Source organism: Manis pentadactyla, chromosome 11, assembly GCF_030020395.1.
Source record: "Manis pentadactyla isolate mManPen7 chromosome 11, mManPen7.hap1, whole genome shotgun sequence".
In the NCBI taxonomy this organism is placed as follows: Eukaryota; Metazoa; Chordata; class Mammalia; order Pholidota; family Manidae; genus Manis; species Manis pentadactyla.
In genome coordinates, this window is record NC_080029.1 from 107878481 (window position 1) to 107897848 (window position 19368).

Here is a 19368-nt window from a genome sequence, read left to right on the forward strand (position 1 = left end):
GCTGGTAATACTATTGCCAACTCACCATCATAACTGGGAGGTGATAACACGGTGCACGACTCCAGGGGGTGAGGACAAGCAGCTTCACACTGGGACCCCTCCCAGACCTTGCCCTGTGCATCTCTTATTTTTTTCTGGTTTTGATTTGGATCCTTTCGCTGTGATAACACTGTCATCATATGTATAGTGCTTTTGTGAGTTCTGTGAGGCCTTCAAGTAAATTACTGAACCTAAGAGCGAGGTAGGAACTCCTGAATTTGTAGCCAGATGGTCAAAGTGACGGCGGTCTGGGGAATCCCGTATTTGCAGCTGGTGTCTGGAGGGAAGGTGGTCTCATGGAGGACTGTGCCCCTCACCTATGAAGTCTGGTCTAACTCTGGGTTGTTAGGGTCAGAAGTCAAAGCAGCTTCTGATTCTACCATGTGCTAAACAGCACAGCCACCACCACAGAAGCCTGGGAGCAGGGCCTTCAAGTCTTTGCCTCCTGACCAGCTGGAAAGAAGGATCCTGGAAGTGGGCAGAGGTCCTGCTGCAGTGCGCACGTGTCCTGCAGCGACAGACAGAGGTGGCCTGAGAGTGGGAGAGAGGTGAGCAACTGAAAATAAAGGATTTTACCTTGGGAGGTTGCTCTGAGAGCATCAACTCACTCCTTTAAAAGTTGGTAAATAAAGACAACAAATCAAGTTTTCTATCTAGTTTCCCCATATAAATTACATTTGAAAGTTAACAAATAAAGGAATCCTAACTAATAAATGTAGAAGGAATAACAGAGTTAGAAAATAACTCTTTTTCAACCATCGGTTAAGCAATGACTGTGAAATGAGAATTTATAATGAATGGCCCCTCTGTTGGCCGCACAAAGAGAGATCAGCCAGCATTAAGGGCACAGCAGCAATGATGAAGCATTTTTGCCAAAAAATTTAATCTGAACTCGAACAGGCTTTTAGAGCTAACTACTAATTTACAGGAAATACGGGGACAGTGCAACATCACGGTATACAATCAACAAAGCCCAGACTGCAGACAATTCTGTAGGGCAAGCAGCCTTTTTCTTTAAGAAATAAGTACACAGAAAACAAGATTAAGAGAGAATTGTCAACAATTAAGAGACTTGAGAGACTTAAACCCAGTGCAATGTGAGCCTTTTTGGGAATCTAAATACAAGCACACCAACTATAAAAAAGAATTCGTAAGACAGTCACCGAGATGGAATACTGTTAGATGATTTTAAAAGAATTATTCATTTTTCAGGTGTGATAAGAATGATCTTTTGGAGATACTTACTAAATTACTAACAAATGAAATGATTTGCAACCTAGGATTTGAGTTAAACAATCAAGAGGAGGCGGTTTGGGAGAACAAAGAAAAATAGCACTGGCCATATATGAGTAACTATGCAAGTGATATGATAGATATACAGGAACTTACTGTAACACCCTTTCTAATTTTGTGTATGTTTGTAAATATCCATAATAAAAAAATGTTCAAAATTCCTTCATATGAAAAAGTTAAAGAACTAAAAAAGATGAAAGGAGATATGGTAAAATGTTAACAACCGTCAAGGTCTAAGTGATGGGAACATGGATGCTTATGTTTTCTGTATGTTTGAAAATGTTTGTGATAGTAAACAAAACTGTAAAGCACTTAAGCCCAGCAAAGACTCAGAGCTGGGTCAGGTTACATTGGACTTTGAAATGTAGCTACAGATATTGAATGCTGGTATTTACCAGTAATGCCCTCAGAAAATTAAAAGCAAATGACAAAGAACACCAAAAAAGGTCAACCTTGAACTGCTAAATTACTAAGGAAAGGAAAAACAGGGACATTAGAGAAAAGGATTCCAGATAACAAAATAGTGAAACATACTTCTGACATAAAGTATCTCCAATTCTGAGTAAAGCCACAGTACAGTCAGATGCGAGGGGAGATGTTTTGTGACTTAAGTTCATTGCTTGATGTTGATCGGAGAAAGATCTGGCTAGAACAATGTGCCCTAAAGCCTTAAGGCCTTAAGGGACAGGGGTCTAAATAGCAACCCTAGGGAAGCTCAAAGCGTTTCTGATTTGGAGTGATAAAATAAACCGAGTAGGTGGACAGCCTGCTTGTTACTCAGATACATTAGCCAGCCTCTGACATGTGCAGTTAGGCAAAAGCCCTTTTCCTGGAGAGAATCCTAAGTAGAGCATGGTCTCATGTCCTCTCTTTCCCATACCTGATGATGACACACTGGTTCTCTCTGTCAATGATCATGTTTCTGTACATATTATCTGCAAGAGCGTAGATATGTGGTGGGTTTTCATACTGTGCCTAGAAAAGCAAAAGAACAAAACCAAACCATAGTCAGACAAAGCAACACATTGCATTTCTTTCTTTGGCTTTGGAAATGAATCCACCACTATATGTTTCCAATCTTAAAGGTTGCGTAACACCAGAATTCACAAACTTGCCAGTCATCAGGAGTTACACCTTACAAACTGAGCGTGGAATTTGGAAGCACTCCTCTGCAGATCCATGTGTGAGTCAGCCTGCAGACATGACCCATGTCTTCTGGTACTCCAACACCACACCCTTCCACCCAAACATGCTTTGCAGTCAGCAGTCCATTTCGAAATGTTTCTGAAGACATTTGGGCAACAGGTCTTAAGAGAGGCCTACTAAAACACCCAGATCTGACTTTTACTAGAACCCTAAATTCCTACATATTTTTTTTCTAAGAGGCAAGTTGGAGATTCTGGGGCCCCAGAGGAAATTATTTATGAATTAGAAGAAAACCTAAAAATTTCCCATAAGAAGAGGGCAGCAGGTGTGGTTCTTTTAAGGGATAAACTGGTTTGACCAGTTCGTTTCATCTCAATAGGGGAAAAAAAAAATCCTACCACCAAAGATATTCTCCTGGATTTGTGCTTTAGCCTTACGGGATATGTCAGCTATGCATAAATACAAATTCACCAATAAATAAATACACTGTGTCAGGACAACTTCAGCTCTGCTTGCTTTAATTTCTTGGCACCCACCTCCATTCCTCCTTCAAAAATTACTAAAAAGATAAATACTTCATGTGGTGTAAAGCTGGAGAAAGAACACTCCTTAAATTTAAGGCTGTTGAACATAAAAGAGTGAAGAGAATGGCAGATGCAGGGTGAGAAGACATTTAGACTCTTTCCCTTCACTGCTCCCCATGTCTAAAGTAGTGATAATAATGTCTAGGCTCAAACTCCGAAGGTAACTGAGATGATGGATAGGAAAGTCATTTGGAAAGGTAGAGTAATATGCAAATGTAAAGCATGATTTACTCAATTCAGCTGTGAGCCTTATTAAGTATTGACTCACTGTACAAAAAGGGGCCCGGCCCACACCCTGCCACTGGCTACAAGCTCTGGCAAATCTGAGTGGTGGGAGGTGGAAGATGAGAGGGCGTTTTGATGCCTGCACACAGATTTGGCACTGGTGTCTCTGGTGCCCACAGCTCCCCACATGTCGTGAGCAGGGAGCTCCCAAGGGGCATGCCCAGCGAGGGTCAAGGCTGTTTCTGGGACTGGCCGACTGAATCCCTCTGTATGTAGGGAGACCAGAATGGTACGTGCCCTCTGCCTTTGCCTTATGGTCAGAAGGGGATCTGTGGAGGGACCTCAGGATATAGTTGAGCAGGACTATTTTGAACAGCTCTTTGAAAACAGGGAAACAGAAGATTCTAAGAGAGCAAAGAGGGTGGAAAATGGAAGGAAATGGAATGGAGAGAAAGCTGTGGGTGGTGAAAGAAAAGGTGTGGGCAAGTGATTGCCCAAAAAGGCTTCAAGGCTGCTTGACTAGTAGTTATACTTGACCTCTGCATGTGGCTGCATTTTTCAAATTGGTTTTCCACCTATGGTCTCATGGGACCTCTCAGCTACCTATGAGAATGCCAGGATAGGCATTTCCTCTACTTGCTTCTTCCCTTATCTGAAAACCTTGAGAGTCGTGCAGAGCTGACATCAACTCCTAGCTCCAAAATAGATTCAAGGATTACCCCTCCCTGAGCCTCAGTTTCCTCATCTGTGAAATGGGGTTGGACAGTAATACACAGCGAGCATCCAGGGCCCTTATATTATTGTTACAAGTGTTAACATAGTACCTGCTTAAAAAACACCAACTTTAGCAGTTCAAAATAAACGTATCTTTTAAAGTTCTAGGGCATTCCTTTAAAGAGAACTCTTCAAAAGATGGATGGTCTAACCAGGGATGCATGTAGCTACGCTTCTCAGAGAACAGAAGAGAAACAACCCGAACGCACAGCGCTTCCGCCCACACCGCCCTGGCTGTCAGAGGACACGGAGCCCGCTCCGCACTGGCTGCCCCGGGGCCCCGCTGATGGGGCACCAGGGCAGGGCCCAGCCTCTGCCGACAGTGTTTCCCTTGTGCTGGGCTCCCATAAAGGCAGCATTATCAAAGGTCTTTCGCGTGGCAGCCTCCTTCGGCTCCAGCTACCAGCACCATTCATCTGGCAACAATGGGGTGGGCTCTCGCTCTGGGTAAATTGCCTTCCACTTCAGCTGATGAATCTGTGTGGGCTCTCTTTTGTTTGTTTCCCAGGGGTCAGGATTAATGGACGCCCTTGTACTCCTGCTGCAAGGGAAAGAGGGAAGGAAAAAGATGCGGGGACGGGGAGGCCTGGGGAAGCGATGAGGCACGTAACAAAATAGATTAATTAGGACGAGAGTTTCTAGTTTTATCACACAACCGAAATGGCTATGGAGCTGGGTCTGCATAGGGACCAGAGTCACATTAACCAATGAAGTAATTAAGATTCATTTTTCATGTTCTAGTCATAGCCGCAGCAAAATAAATAAGGTTCTGATTTGGAGAGATTGGTTCTCATCATTCTATTTATTTCACCCATTACTGATTTTTCAGTCTTTAGGATTTTGTGGCAGGTGTGGAAGAAGGAAGATTCCTCAAGCTCTAGGTTCTACATCCTGTTCAACGAAGTTTGTATGTAATGTTCAAATATTAGATAGTCCTCTATACTCCATAAAGAGCTATACTCTACAAATAGCAGCACATCTTAAAAAGCAAACGATGTTACTTCCTTGAGCTTCCCCAATAAATAATTCACAATATGAAAATGTAAATGTATTGCCAACTTCAAGAAAAATTACCCATGCATCATAAAATCCCCCCAGTACTACAGTAATTTACATAGCATGTGACTTACCGCTCCCTGGTACATTTCGATTTCCTTTTCCCCAAAATACGGCATCTGCTTAAATGGGTTGACTGAGATTAATACAGATCCTATGTATGTCTGAATTTATATCTAGTTAAGGTCCATCATTTATACCTCAGCTACCCATTTCCTAAATTAAGTAACCAGATGTCACCAAGCATTCATAATGATTGTCCAAACGAAAGGCTCATGTTTGTGTTTTCTAAAAGATTGCAAATAAAGACAAAAGCAATTACCAACTAGCTCAGGGTTTGTTCCTGTCCAGGAAGAGTAATGAACTTAATTACCAAGGTTCTATAAAAAGGAATCATTATTTTTAATGAATTGAAGCACATTCTTTCAAGACTGGTGACATGCATGGCTAGTTAAAGAACAAAACAGAAATGATCAAGGAGTGAGAAGAGCAGCTATCATTTCCCTTCTCAGATGATACTGTTTTTTCCTTGGAACTGTCCTATCTCTTACATAGTAAAAATCTATTCGTTTCCTCACTTAAATAAACAAATACAGGGATATGGAGCTTAGGGGAAGAAGGTGTTATTTCTGCATGGGGAATTCAAGAAGACTTCTCAGAACAGAAAGTGTTCATACTGAGTCTTAACTATTTTTATACAACACATTTTAATGGGCCCAAATCAATGAAGTGTTATTAAACATAAAAATATTTCCATTCATTCATTCATTCATTCATTCATTCAATAATCAACTATTTTGAAATGGCAGTCTACAAACATGCCAGGCACTGTTTTAGATGCTGGGGATACAGCAGTGAATAAAATAGAATAGATAAAACTCCCTACCTTCATGGAGGGAAATAAATCATTTAAAACAAAACAAAACCATTGACATACTCAAAATGTTTATTTTAATCAATGTTCAAAATATTTAGACATTTTGCCGTTTAATGTTTAAAGCTGTGAGATTTCCTCCCCCCAAGGGGCCATTTATATATGTTTGTGTTAGGACTCAGGTGTTCAGCCAGCACAGGTATCCAGTCAGACTGCCTAGTTCCCAAAACCAAGCTCTGTTCGACCTTAGACAAGTCACACATCTAAGCTGCGGTTAATGGATGATGGTGTAAAACAGGACCTACTTGATAGGCTTGCTATGAAAACTAGAAGAAATAAACAGTATAAAAAGATCAGCACAGTGCCCAGCACATAGTTGATGTGATTTCCTTAATTCATGTACTTCAAGGCCCACATTTGTCACATGTGCAGTTTTGGAGTGATAACTGAATACAAATGAGCCATGTGTGGGATGGGTAAATACTTAAAAGTTAGTGGTTATACACAAAGGTAAGACTGTAGTGTGAGTTAGCTGCAATTTTGCTTCCTTTTCCAATAACCTCGAGATAGGAAGTGGCAGTGGAGAGAAGATGGGGTTGTTTGAAGAGCACACCCAAGGGCACCCCGTGCTAGCCTGTAGCCAGTCTGTGGCCACCAAGAGTGAATTTGAAGAAGATGGTGCATCACAATGGAAAGTCACCAGAGCGTGGAAGAAGGGCAAGAGCAAACGCAGCCCCAGGTGGTAAAGTCAGATGAGGCCCATGACAGATGAGTGGCCTGCTTTTTCTGAGGCAAAATTTAGAACAGATCAGTTTATTATTAAAATTACTAAGCAGATAAGAAATGCCCATGATAACGTAGCCACAACTCAGTAAGTATTGATAATAAAAATAACACTGATTGAACACATACATGTTTACATGGTGCTAATCTAAGCTCCTAACGAAGACTCTGTTACTCTTTCAATGCTATTTTCCTGTGAGGAAACTGAGGCATAGAGAAAATTTTAAAACTTGCTCAAAGTCACAACCAGTAAATGATTCAAACCCAGGCAGTCTGGGTGTAGAGTCCATACTCCTGATCAAGAAGCTGTAATATCTAAGATTAGCAGCTGTAATTATTGCCACTATTATGATCGGTAGAGTGGCTAGATTTGGCATGTAAAATACAAACTACCCAGTTAAATTTGAATTTCAGGGAAACAAAAAATTTTGTAAATATATTAAGTATGCCCCAAGCAATATATGGGACATAACTTAGACTAAAAGTTGTTTGTTGTTTATCTGAAATTCAAATTTAACCAGATGTCCTGTATTTTATCTGTCACTCTTAAGTCAGCAGTGCAAGGATCTAATGCAGGATGGAGGAGGGTTCCCTAAGGAACTCCATGGTCTCTTGTAACTTAGATTCTGTGATTCTTTGAATACTCAAAACCCCATATCCCTTGATTCTTTTTTTTCAGTATCCTTTCCACACAGTAAGGACCAAATCAAAACTGAATGAAGTTCTGATTCTCATGCTAAAAAATAGAGTAATTCTTATAGTAAATAAAGTTTTCAAGAAATGCAACACAGCAGTGTTCCATTCATTCATGTTTCAGAAGAGGAGGTTGTCTGGGTCTATCTACATTTATCTCCGGGTAAAAACAAACTTGGGCCAGGGTGTTTCTGCCCTTAGTTGTAAAGGGAATACTGTGAATGCCACCTGTCCTAGACAAATCCATCACTGCCTACAAAGAATATACAAGAATAAAAGACCTGGACAGTGACTGTAATGGGGTATGCGGGGGGCACTTGGTGATGGGGGAAGTCTAGTAAACATAATGTTCCTCATGTAATTGTAGATTGATGATACCCCCCCAGAAAAAAAAAAAGAATAAAAGACCTGCCTGAGGACGTTAGCTGAAGATTATCACCTCCCCTCTTGGTTATCCAATAAATATGGACTGGGTTGCACTAAAAGCTCCTACAGTAATACTAATTTTTTCTTAATACTAATAATCTACTATGTGCAAGACATCTTGTAAAGTCTTGACTTTCACTGTGTGGTCTATATAAATTTTGGTAAGGGCCTGGTAAGGAGACACTCAGGAAAAACAAAGCTCTTTCAGACTACCCTACGTGAATCCTCAATCAATGACTTGGCTTAGAAGAGAGAAAACTGTAGCTGTTCCCTACATTTCACAAAAGGGTCTCTTCAGGGCAATATTATTTGGGAGGATTCCTGAAAAACAGTGTGGTTTGAAATAGATAATGTAGCTCACATCTACTATAAGTACATACAAACCTCCTTAACTCAGAAGCACTGAGACAAAATAATTTGGCATTTAAAGGAAACATGCATATTTGGGGTGAGTTTGACCTAATTGTTTATCTAACTGCCCCTTTTCCCTACCAGGCTGGTGTGCAGAGACCCCAGCCACTTCCCTAAGAGCACAGGTCTCCAGCTGGGCTGGGTCATTCTCCAGGTAATTCAAATGCTCATGCCCACTCCCTACTGCATAATTCAGGTGTTCCTTTGGAAACAGCTGTTTAGAGCATTGTCTCTACCCACTTGATATCTGCCTGTAAAGGTGTGGCAAGGTCACTGTTCAAAATGTATGGAGATACGAGGCAATAATACAAAAAAAAAAAAAGGAAAAATGCAAATAAAGGCCATCTTATTTAATAGGACATATGAGACAAAAGGGACCCAAGAGATCTTTAACTGATTGTTTCCCAAATGTTTGTTGTAGATTTGAGTTTTCATTGACCTGATGCAAGAATTTCAAAAAGAGAAGCGATGACCTTTTTCACAAAGTGTAGTTTACTCAATATAAAGATGGTCCTTTATTCTTAATTATCTCCTTTCCACTTTTTGAGTGTTAAAATATTCTTCCTTTTATGAAATGTGATGGAAGTACAGGTTCCGTAAGTTTGTTTTTAATGGTCTTATTAGGTCAGCTATGAGTTTAACTTTAAAAAACAGCATTTCAACAGCCAGTCTATTCCCCCAAACCACCCACACTGACCTAGTCAACTTCCCTGGATTTATCACTGAGTAGGGGCACGGAGCTGAGGTTACTTGCCTGAAGTCACACACATGGAGAACCGTGAAGCTGGAACCTCAGCCTCTAGCTAGAGCCACAAGACCCACACCCGTATCCCTGCAGAGCACTGCCCCCTCCCTGTGAACTGCCTGCCAGGGCCAAACCTCCCTCACAAATGCATTGCCTGGGGCTCCGGTTGGTCTGGCACATAAGTCTTAAATAACTCAAGGGCTGAAAATGCCAAACACACTTGAGTGTGATCTTTGAGTTAAAAACAAGTTTGGAGAAAGTTGGACCAAGTGAATGGAGTGCTTTGCACAGGAACTGTTTCTGTCAGCCAAGTGGCTATACATGCTGTCTCGCCAAGCACAAGAGCAAATACTGCAATGTTTTCCTCATATATTTTTGAGATGTGTGGCAAAATTCAGGAAAAATGAATGGTAAATTAAATCTTCCTTGTATAGGATTAACAACTGAAAAATAAGGATTTTTACTGGTAACAATGTTAGCATTTTATAAATAGATTTTTTTTTCTAATGTATAACAAAGAAATGTGCATTCAGGTTGATGCATTAACAGCTAATTGTTCCAAAGGCTGACCTTTAATATAAAACATTGTGCTGGCATGAGATGTAGAAAAGGTAAAATGAGCAATTTTATAACTTAATGTGAAATCGAATCTCTTCTTGCCTTTATTATTAAGTTTAGAAGAGAGAGGGGAAAAGCCCTACTATTTAAGATAATGCTACTCTGTCACAATATTCCCTTAGCATTGCAACAGATAAAGGAGGCTTTTTATCATTTATCAGAGGAAAAGGTTTGCAGTTAGACCCTTGGTACTATCTCATAAACATCCTACAGAGCCAGCAAGCTTTCTCAAAGCTGCTCTGTGCTATTGACAGAAAACACACTGATGCTGACTTTCTCATATATTGAGTGGGTAGAGATTTCTAAAACACAAAGTCATTAGTGGTCAACTAACTCATTTCCTTGGTAGAACACATGATTAGTCAGTCATTGATTCAAAGGCATCAATTCACAGGCTTGTAATCAGCCCCCTCTGTTTGAGTCACTTAAAAATTCTGCTGTCTGAATAATAAAAGTAAGTTATGATAGTCAACAGATTTTCAATGAACACTTAATGCACCATGCCAGGAATTATGCAGGCAAGAAAGAAATTCATGATGCAACACTGATGGCTTCTTTTGCGTATTTGTTCAAATTAAAAAAGTGCATAGATACATAAAAACACGCATGTCTGTGAGGGGTTAAACTGAAAAACATACACCAAGAGGTTATGATGGTTATGGTGGGGTTCCAGGTAATTTTAGTGTTTTCCTCAAGGCTGACTGCACTTTATAAATCATGTTAAATGAACATGTATTGCTTTAAGCATTTTTTTAAAAGAAGGTATGTAAGACACAGTTTCCAACCTCGAGGAGTTTCTGGTGTTTCAGGGATAAATGATATTTATGGGGAAAAGTGAGACTGTCTGGGTTGATGATGGACTGGCTGCTACTAATCACTGACATCATTTTTTTTTCTTTTCTTACCCAGCTTATTTAAACCTGCGTTTCCTATGTAAATAATTAATAAGTTGAGCCCACGTTCTATGAACATTCCAATAAATAATTTGTTCAACTACATTTAGTGGAAGTTAGCCCTTTACAGGCTCATCAATAAACCAATCCTTCCTTTAAAACAGTTTCTATGGTAAAAGGCATTTGAATGTCCAGTAAGCAACTTTGCAGTTGAATTTTTGGAACGTGACTCAGAAATATGAGAAGAATTTATATTCTTAATGTATGATAGCAGTAACTAATGTTAACTGTATACTTACTGCCTTCATTATTTGATTTTACCCTGTAACAGCCTCATGTGGGAGATCTTATTGTTCCCTTTTTAGAGGTAAGGAAATCAAGGTACACAGATCACAACGCTTGTGTAAGGTCACCAAGCCCAGGCAGAAAAAAGTTTGAAGCCAGGCCTGTGTCCAGATCCACATCCTGCACCCAACTCTCTAGTCTATCATTTGCCAGTTTCCATGTGCCATGCATCTTGCACATAAAAGTGATTCAAGTATTTTGATGATGATAAGCCCAGATCAAGTGAGCCCATTTCAATTGTTTCTATCAAATAAAAACTTGCAGCTGAGTTCAACTACTTCCGTCTAATTACATTAAAGTAGCTCTACACAGGAGTCTAGAAGTCAGCAAGTATTTTTTCTATGAAGGGCCAGATAGTAATTATTTTAGGCTTTGCAGGTCATATGGTCTGTGGCAACTACTCACCTCTGCCTTTTTTAGCATGAAGGTGGCCTTAGACGAAAAAAGTAAGCAAATGAGCATGGTTATGCTCCAGTAAAAACCATTATGATAAGACAGGCAGTGGGTAGGGTTTTGTCTGCACACAGCAGGCTGCCACCCCTGATCAAGAGGCTATTATAACATAGCTAACAAATCCACATACAACTGTTAACACCTAAAAGCAGAGGTGCTTAGGAACTTAACTACCCAGATATTTGGTATAATTTCCTATGGTAAATAAAAAAAACAGCACAGTCTTGGACAGAACCACCAAGGGCTTTGAAATAATGTTGTAATTAGTGCTGATGGATAAACATCTGGTGAGCTGAACTCCCCCATCATCAATGATGGGATAGACAGTCCCTGCAAAAGTATTGTTGCAATAGGTATGGGTGCTTTTAACTAATAGTCAAATGAGTGGTATAAATAACAAGCAGCAGCTTCTCATGTGAAAACTATACCTCCCCAAGCTTTGGGGGTTAAAATCTAAAATACATTTATTAGAAAATCTACATTTTATGATCATTTATAATGATCAAAATCTGAAATAAAATGTATTTACTTTAAATTAATAAAATATATGACCACCTTTAATGGTCACACCATAAAGTTAACCTTTGTGATACTATTATACAGATTTTCACTGATCTTTGCATGTCTATGACTGACTCTACAATAATTCCCCTGAAAGATCTTTATGCAGTTGTACCAGACAAAACTGAATCCTGTGGGAACTTAAGCAAATATCGCAGTTCTCTGTTTATAATGAAGTCAACACACATTTGAATAAAATTTCCATTCTGAATTTTTTAAAGCCCCATAAAAACTTGCATCTGGCAAGCTAAAACTGACACATAAAGAACAACTCAAGAATGTCAGGCATTTTCAATAGTTGATCACCACCTCTCCTGTTTCCTTCAGTAAACATAAGGATGCAGAAAAACTGGCCAAGTTGTGTGTTACCTGCACGAGGCAATTTCACTTAACCCTTGGAAGTCTGGTCTTCACTGTCTCTGCTTTGCAATTAGCAAGTACTATTAACACAACTCTGCGGACAAGGACTTTCCATAGGAGCAGCAGGGCTTTTAGGCGCCATGCACCTGGCCAAGCACGTCAAACGTTCAGTGAGAGGGATTGAAATAGATGAATACTGGCTGCATTTTGACTTTGTGAAATGTCAGAAAAGTAATTTAGCATCCTGTCTGCCCTTCCCACAGCCTGAACCAAGAGACAAAGAAGTATAAAACCATGTTCTGAAATGGTGAAAATGACAGGAGCACATAGGGTCAGCTCAGAATTTCAGACAGTTATTCTTACCCTAGGAATAAAGCTATGTTTTTACCATGGACATTGTCATCTCACTTAGAAATGTCCAAAGAAACCAATAAAGGATACAAAAATGAAGTCATCCATGTATCTCTTCTTTAGATTCTCCACGATGGCATTCTCTGTGATCTTGGAGAGCAGGACCATGTCATCTACGCCGCTGTGTTTGACATTGTGGCTCTGCCAGTGGTACCGGTAGGCACCTTTGCTACCCTGTGAATGTAAAACACACAATTTTTAGGACGGTTTATTTTCTCCTGGAATTAAAAAAAAAATGCCACAAAGTTTCCAAATATTCCTCATATCAAATGCACCAGAATATACAAAGATTTTGCTATCAATAGATCTGGATTCAAATTTCAGCTTTGCCTCCTACAGACTAGAAGTGGGAAAACTTAACTCAGCTCTCCGTGTCACTTAAGCTTCTCTTTTCTCATTTGTAAAATGGGAGAAATAAGACCCACTTCACAAAACTGCTGTAAGGATTAAACAAAATAACATATGTAAAGCGCTGAACAGTATCTGGAGGACAGCACAAAAAGGGATCAATGGCTCTGATAATCCTCTGACCTAACTGTTTTGTTATAAACTTAGCGGTAAAATAAGCAATGAAATAGAAACTTTCTAGACTTATTTTGCAAATTAAATGACCAAACTCAAAAGTAGAAAGGACGCGTTTCACACAGTGGCTAGGTTACACTGTCAACATGTCAAGACATCTAAATTATATTCCCTCCATAAAACTTACCACCGTCAAAGTAATATTGGCTTTCCACATTCAAAAGATAAGCTATCTTTTGATGACTGATCACTGCTGCATTAATGAGGAAATGGACAGGAAAGCCTAAGCATGATCACAGAACATGACAATGCTATGGACAGGAGCTCATCTGGCCTCACAGCTTCCTGGGGAGATGTAACTATAGCCCTTGTCTGCTTACTGAATTTACAACCTAACACCAGGGGTGGCCTCTGGACACCCCGCAGCCTGTAAGGCTTCCTTTCATTTGGCATGTCTGCAGTGCGGTCCCCTGTGTGTTCAATTATGTGCCAAGTCCTGGGGTTGGGGCAGATAGGAGCACCACGGCAGGGCTGCACTTGGGGAGCCCACCACCCATCGAAGGAAACCTGGATGTTGACAGAAGCAATTCATGCGTCAGCAATGGTCAGTATGTAAACACATGTAAAATGGTGTTCCAGGAGCAGGGAGAGACTCCTTTGTCCTCTGAGAGACAGAAATACCTCCCAGAGAAGTGGATATGAATGAGTTTGCCAGAGAAGACTAGACAAGGAAGGATATTCATTATAATCTACACTCAAGAGGGCAAGGCTAATACATACAAAATAATGGCAAATAATACATGATAAGATATTGGAAGACTGTCCCTTCCCTTCCAACCCTTCGTGCATCCTACTGGATGTGTCAAATGCTGGACAAGTGTGCGAGGCATTGAACTGAACTGAGCAAGATTTGGCTCTTGCCCTCTTCTTGGGAGTTCCCTTTTCAGGGGAGCTTGGATAAAGGAGAGAAAAATTCTGAATAAGGGTACCTAGAAAGGCCACCTACTCAAGACGTCAAAACGAGGATGAGAAAATATCCTAGGAGGTTCTCTGAGAGGAGAGAGGTAGAAGGAAACAAGATAAACACCAAATCGATTTTCACTTTTTAAAACTGTTTATTGTTTTCTCTGCAGGAGACACAGGTACTTTTAATAAGAGCGATTCTAAGAAGCTCTGGGAAAAGCGACTTCAAAAACACGAGCCAGGAAGGGGCTACCGCAGGAGAAGCATAGCAGTGCCGAGGGCTCAAGCCCAGAAAGGGGTTCTGGGAGGCTGGCCACCCTTGCTGCCTCCCAGAGGGAAACTGTGTGATATATTTGGCCTTCTCAGAACCACATGCAGCATCAGTTCCACAAAATAACTGAGACTTCACCACTCCTTCTTCCTCTGTGGCAAAGCAGAGAGAAAAAGCACTGGCCCAGCATGACTCACTGGAGCTCAATCAAATGTCTGCCGTCTTCCTCTAACCAGATGAAGATTGCTGGAGGCTCCTCGCTCCTCCGCCTTCCCTCCTTGCCCAGCTTGATTATTCTTTCTGGGAGCCCAGAAAAATTACTCCGCACAGAAAACCAGGGCCCCAGGAGGTACATTTATCTGCTTGTTTTTAACCCCAATAAATATCCACCTACTTCAAAAAGACCAAAAACGTTATTTTCTCTTTGAAAAAAATGTAAGCAGAGTTGAACAGAACAGAGTGGCTGTTAATAAGCTGCTATTTAACTTCTGCAGATGACAGGAAATGGAGGGGCTGGCTCTGTGGCATAGCACGCATAGCACGCATGTTTCCACTAATCCACAGAAACTGTCTGCTCAAGGGACCCCAGGTTGGCCTTGGTGTCCAATCCAACTGTCTTTTCTGTCTCACTGTCCCCTCCTTCTTCTAATGGCAGTTGTTCCCCAGTAAAACAGGGCTTCTTGTGACATTCACTGATTCTCTGGTCTCAATATCCCTGCACCCTGAGGAGTCCCTTCCAGACCTCTGTCCACAAGAGGCTAAGGAACCGACAGCGAGATGAGCCGTTACTCTCCGCCCGAAAAACGAGCCTCTGGAAGCAGAGGCTGAAAGGTGCAGCCGACGGCAAACGAGCGCCCTGCAACTGCAAGGACGTGAACTGCATCCCTGGGGCAGGTAACCGGGAGCCCCCGCCTCTCCCGCCCACCAGGGCCGGCTGCGCGCGGGCGGGGGGCAGAAGCAGTGGGTGACGACGGGGGCTCCGCATCCGCGTGAGGGGGGCCGTTTTCCTCAGACGGCGGGGGCTCGGCTGGCCCGGCCATTCGCCTCAGCAGGCGTCAGCTTCCTTCTCTCCTGCGGGCTTCTTCGTAGGTGGGTAACTCCTTTTTGGTTCCTCACTCAAAACGGTCACAGTTTAGACAGGCTGGGGGACTCGGCACTTTCACACCCCGACGGTTCTTAGGGGTGAGGCGCTGCTGCAAAGGAGAGGTTTCACCTACCGAGGGGCCGGCCAGGAAGTGGGGACGGGAACGGGAACGCCCGCGCCGGTAAGGAGGGCTCACTCTCGGCCCGACGGTTATTGCAAGTTATGCGGGAGACATTTCCTGTTAGGTAAGGATTGAGGGCAGACGCTCATCTAATGATGAATGAGTTTATTAAAATGCAACGGATACAAACACAAACTCTAGAAAGTGGGGTACGCCCTGTCCATGTAACGGCCTGTTTGTTTAGGGGGTGGCACCGAGACCCAGGAGTTCCTGGGGGGGGGAGGAGCGCCGCTCACGGATTCTCTGATTTTAAAGGCGGAGCGTCCCTAACTGGTGTGAGGGCAGGATAGGGGCTGTTCCCTCCTGAAAGCCTGTCTTCACTCCCGCGGGGGGAGCCCCCCAGCAGCCCCTGCCTGCCAGCCGCGCATCGGCACACACCCTCCTAACGTCTCAAGGGGCATTTTTCTTCTTTGGTTCATCCAGGAGAGAGGAGGAGACCAGTACTGGGTGACTACAGCCTTCAGTGCCCCTCAGACACCCCAGAAGGGTGGCCATTTAATGTGCTGTGTACATACAATAAGCCCAGTGTTGGGCGGCGCCTGACTGGGACAGGTGATCATAAATATTCTTACACTTTTCTAGAAGAGTACACTGCACAGTGTATTTAGAGAACACTGTGGAAATAGGTATCAAAAGTTTAGCTACCCAGACCAGTATACAAATTTTAAAAACACATATAAAATAAATATATAAATAAAATAAAATTCACACCCTCGTTGACCTAGCAAACGTATTTCTAGAATTTATTCAAGGTATACCAAGTACGGCATACTGCAAGGTTGTTCACTGTAGCAAAGTTCGTGCTGGGAAAAACTGAACCCATGGTTCAGGGACTGGTCCAAATATAGCACAGCCAGCCAAGGAGCGCTATGCAGTCACAAAAGGCAACTGGTTGTGCGGACATGGAAATGTCTTCAAGATACAGTTTCATGAAAAGGGCAATCACTCTGTGGATGGAGTGTAGAATGACTGCGTTTGTCTGAATTTTTTTTAAAAGATGTGTTACGACTATTTTCTTGAAAGATACACTGGGCTCTATTGCGGAGAAGGCTGGGGCTTTGGGAGAAGGGTGACTTTTACTTTCCATTTTAAACTTCCCTGCACAGTTTTCATTTTTTAAAAACCATATGCATGTGTCAGTAAAACTTAAAAATAAATGAAAATGATGCTAGTACAATCGAGCATTTTCCATGTGCCAAAGCCGAGACAATCATAGGTTCCGTGCTGTGTCTAGGTTTGAAAAGTAGATTGGGAAATGTGGACAAAAAGATATTATCATGTCTGGGATGTTTAGCTGATCCATGAGCACAATAAGACAGCAGATCTTATTTCCAGAAAACCTGGGACTAGAATGCCTCCGATGTTATAAGCCTATCACCCTGAAAGGCTGATTAACCATATTCTTATTGTGAACAATGGACAATGGGTAAACTGATTTTGGTTTTTAATGGGACTTTTCTGTTCCACTGAGTCCTAACAGGAGAGGAACAGAACTGTCTGTTGGGCTTTAATCCTCTAACTGACGGTCTGGGAAGTCTACCTTTTGCAGTTTTGCTATTTGACTGGAATGAAATACTTATTTCCAGCATACGATGGAAAAATCAACCATAAATATTTGTCTTTTATGAGACAGGCACAGTAAACCAGCATTGGGCTTGCAATGCATTTCAACTTCCTGGAACTCAGACCCTCCACTATTTTGGTGGTGTGAAGATGTTTGAAGCAGGCATTCCTACAAGGAAGGAATGTTTCTGGAAGAGTAGGGGGTGGGGCAGTCAGTAGCCATGCCCATTCTCCACGGTCCTTGGGGTAATGAACTAACTCATCACTCACACTGAACCCATAAGTATGTCCTGACACTTAACATACCTCATTTAATTCTCACAACACCTCCAAGACATGACTACTACAATCCCTTTGTCACTATTTTGCAGATGTGTAAAGTGAGGTCTGAGATTATAACCAAGTCATAACCAAGTACCAAGTTGCCTCTGCCGGGAGGGGCTGGGGCTGGGGAAGTACACTGTGGGGTTGCACACAAGGTGCAGGGGTGGGGCTCAATGAATACAGAGGATGTGCTCCTTAACTCCAATCATGTAAATATATGTGACCTGACTAGAAGTTCAGTACTTGTGTAACATTTCCACATCCATGATCTCAGTTAATCCCCATGCAAAGGGCCAGGGCTGAGACTTGTCATTAGGATTTTTGACTTCCTCTTTGCTCTTTCTGCTACACCACAACTCACTTCCAATACTATCATTAAGGCAGGTGTAGACGCTGGCTCCGGGATCACTACATCCAGTGGTTTCTTATCAGGGTTGGCCAGAGTCAACCTTCCTGGAAGCAACTACAGCAAACATAATTTATCATCCAAACTTAGATACTCTGAGTGCAGAAGGGAGTGTTGTTAATAATAAAGCTGGAACAAGAGGCATCAACTGAGACTGTCTCAGGCCACATGACTGTACCTGTGACCAACCTGATTTCAGATAAGTCAAGGGCAGCTCTCTAAGTCCAGCCCTCCCAGCCAAAATTGTGTGTTACTTAACCTCAGGGTCTCCCAAACATCACTCAGCTCTGGGAGCCACTCCAGCCTCTCAATTCCTGCTCAGCAGGAGGTTCCTGACATTACACTGCCCCCAGGGGCCACTGTGAAGATCCAGTAAGACAGTCACACCAACCCCCAATCCCTCTAGGGGTCGAGTTGGTTTTATACAATGACATGATCATGTGCAAAGTTTGGATGGTGCACACCAAACAGCAACAGTGGTTAGACTAAAGGGGGGCTGGGAGGGGATTATTTGTAAAAACGAGTCACAAGATGGTACCGCGCCCAAAGTTTGTTTTAGTTGCATGTGAAATATTATTAATGTACAATGATATCTCTGCATAGAAATGTGGTTGATAAAATGCTGTTTATCTCTAAGAGCATTTTCTGTATGGTTTTATTTTTCTACTGAGCATATATTTAGAAGATGTGCACACACATATAGCTGTTTTCAGTGAGAAAAACTTGATCAAACAAGGTAAGAGATGTGACAGTACTCTGTAAAGTGAAATGAAATATGTAACAATGGGCCCCCAACAGGAAAAGCAGTGTCACTCCCCAAAGGATCACTTTCTATATCAAGGAATGATTCAAATCTAAGACGCTAAAAACAGACATTTAACATATTCCATCAATTCTAAGATGCATCTCTTTTTCATATTCTAACATTCTGAAATTAGGATGAGTCTTATAATCAGTGCTGTGTCACAGCTTCACAGGCTGCAGTTTTAAAGTATTTAGGGGGAAATGAAACAATGATGTATCTCTTTAACATCGAGTACCATCTCAGGCTTGACGAATTATGGCATATAACAGCAGCAGTCAGGCACTGCTCTTTGCATTTTACAAATATTGTCACTGTTTAATAGCATGGAAGACACAAACTATTATAAATATTTTGACTATTCGGGATGCACTGTACCACATATTAATGCCACTTCGGGAACTGCTTTATTGGTGTGGTTGATGACTGGCCGGTCCCAGATGCTCTGCTCCGAACATTTTTGTAGCTGTTGCTCCCCACCCCCATTGCAAATACGATGAGGGTGAGTGCCCTAGCTGACAAGCTGCTCACCACCAGACCACAAGTTTGCAGAGGGAGGGAA

The 19368-nt window shown here is 41.9% G+C and overlaps 1 protein-coding gene across 3 annotated transcripts in view; it reads right to left on the bottom strand.

Moving 5' to 3' along the window:
• MYO1E (myosin IE) overlaps positions 1 to 19368 on the bottom strand; it is a 197502-nt gene that overhangs the window by 102961 nt on the left and 75173 nt on the right. For all 3 annotated transcript variants that reach the window (XM_036903024.2, XM_036903023.2, XM_057488848.1), the window contains 3 exons: positions 12721 to 12864; positions 5192 to 5281; positions 2213 to 2307 (listed from right to left, as the gene is read on the bottom strand). In XM_036903024.2, coding sequence (XP_036758919.2) covers positions 2213 to 2307; positions 5192 to 5281; positions 12721 to 12864 — 329 coding nt within the window. The remainder of the gene's footprint in view (positions 1 to 2212; positions 2308 to 5191; positions 5282 to 12720; positions 12865 to 19368) is intronic.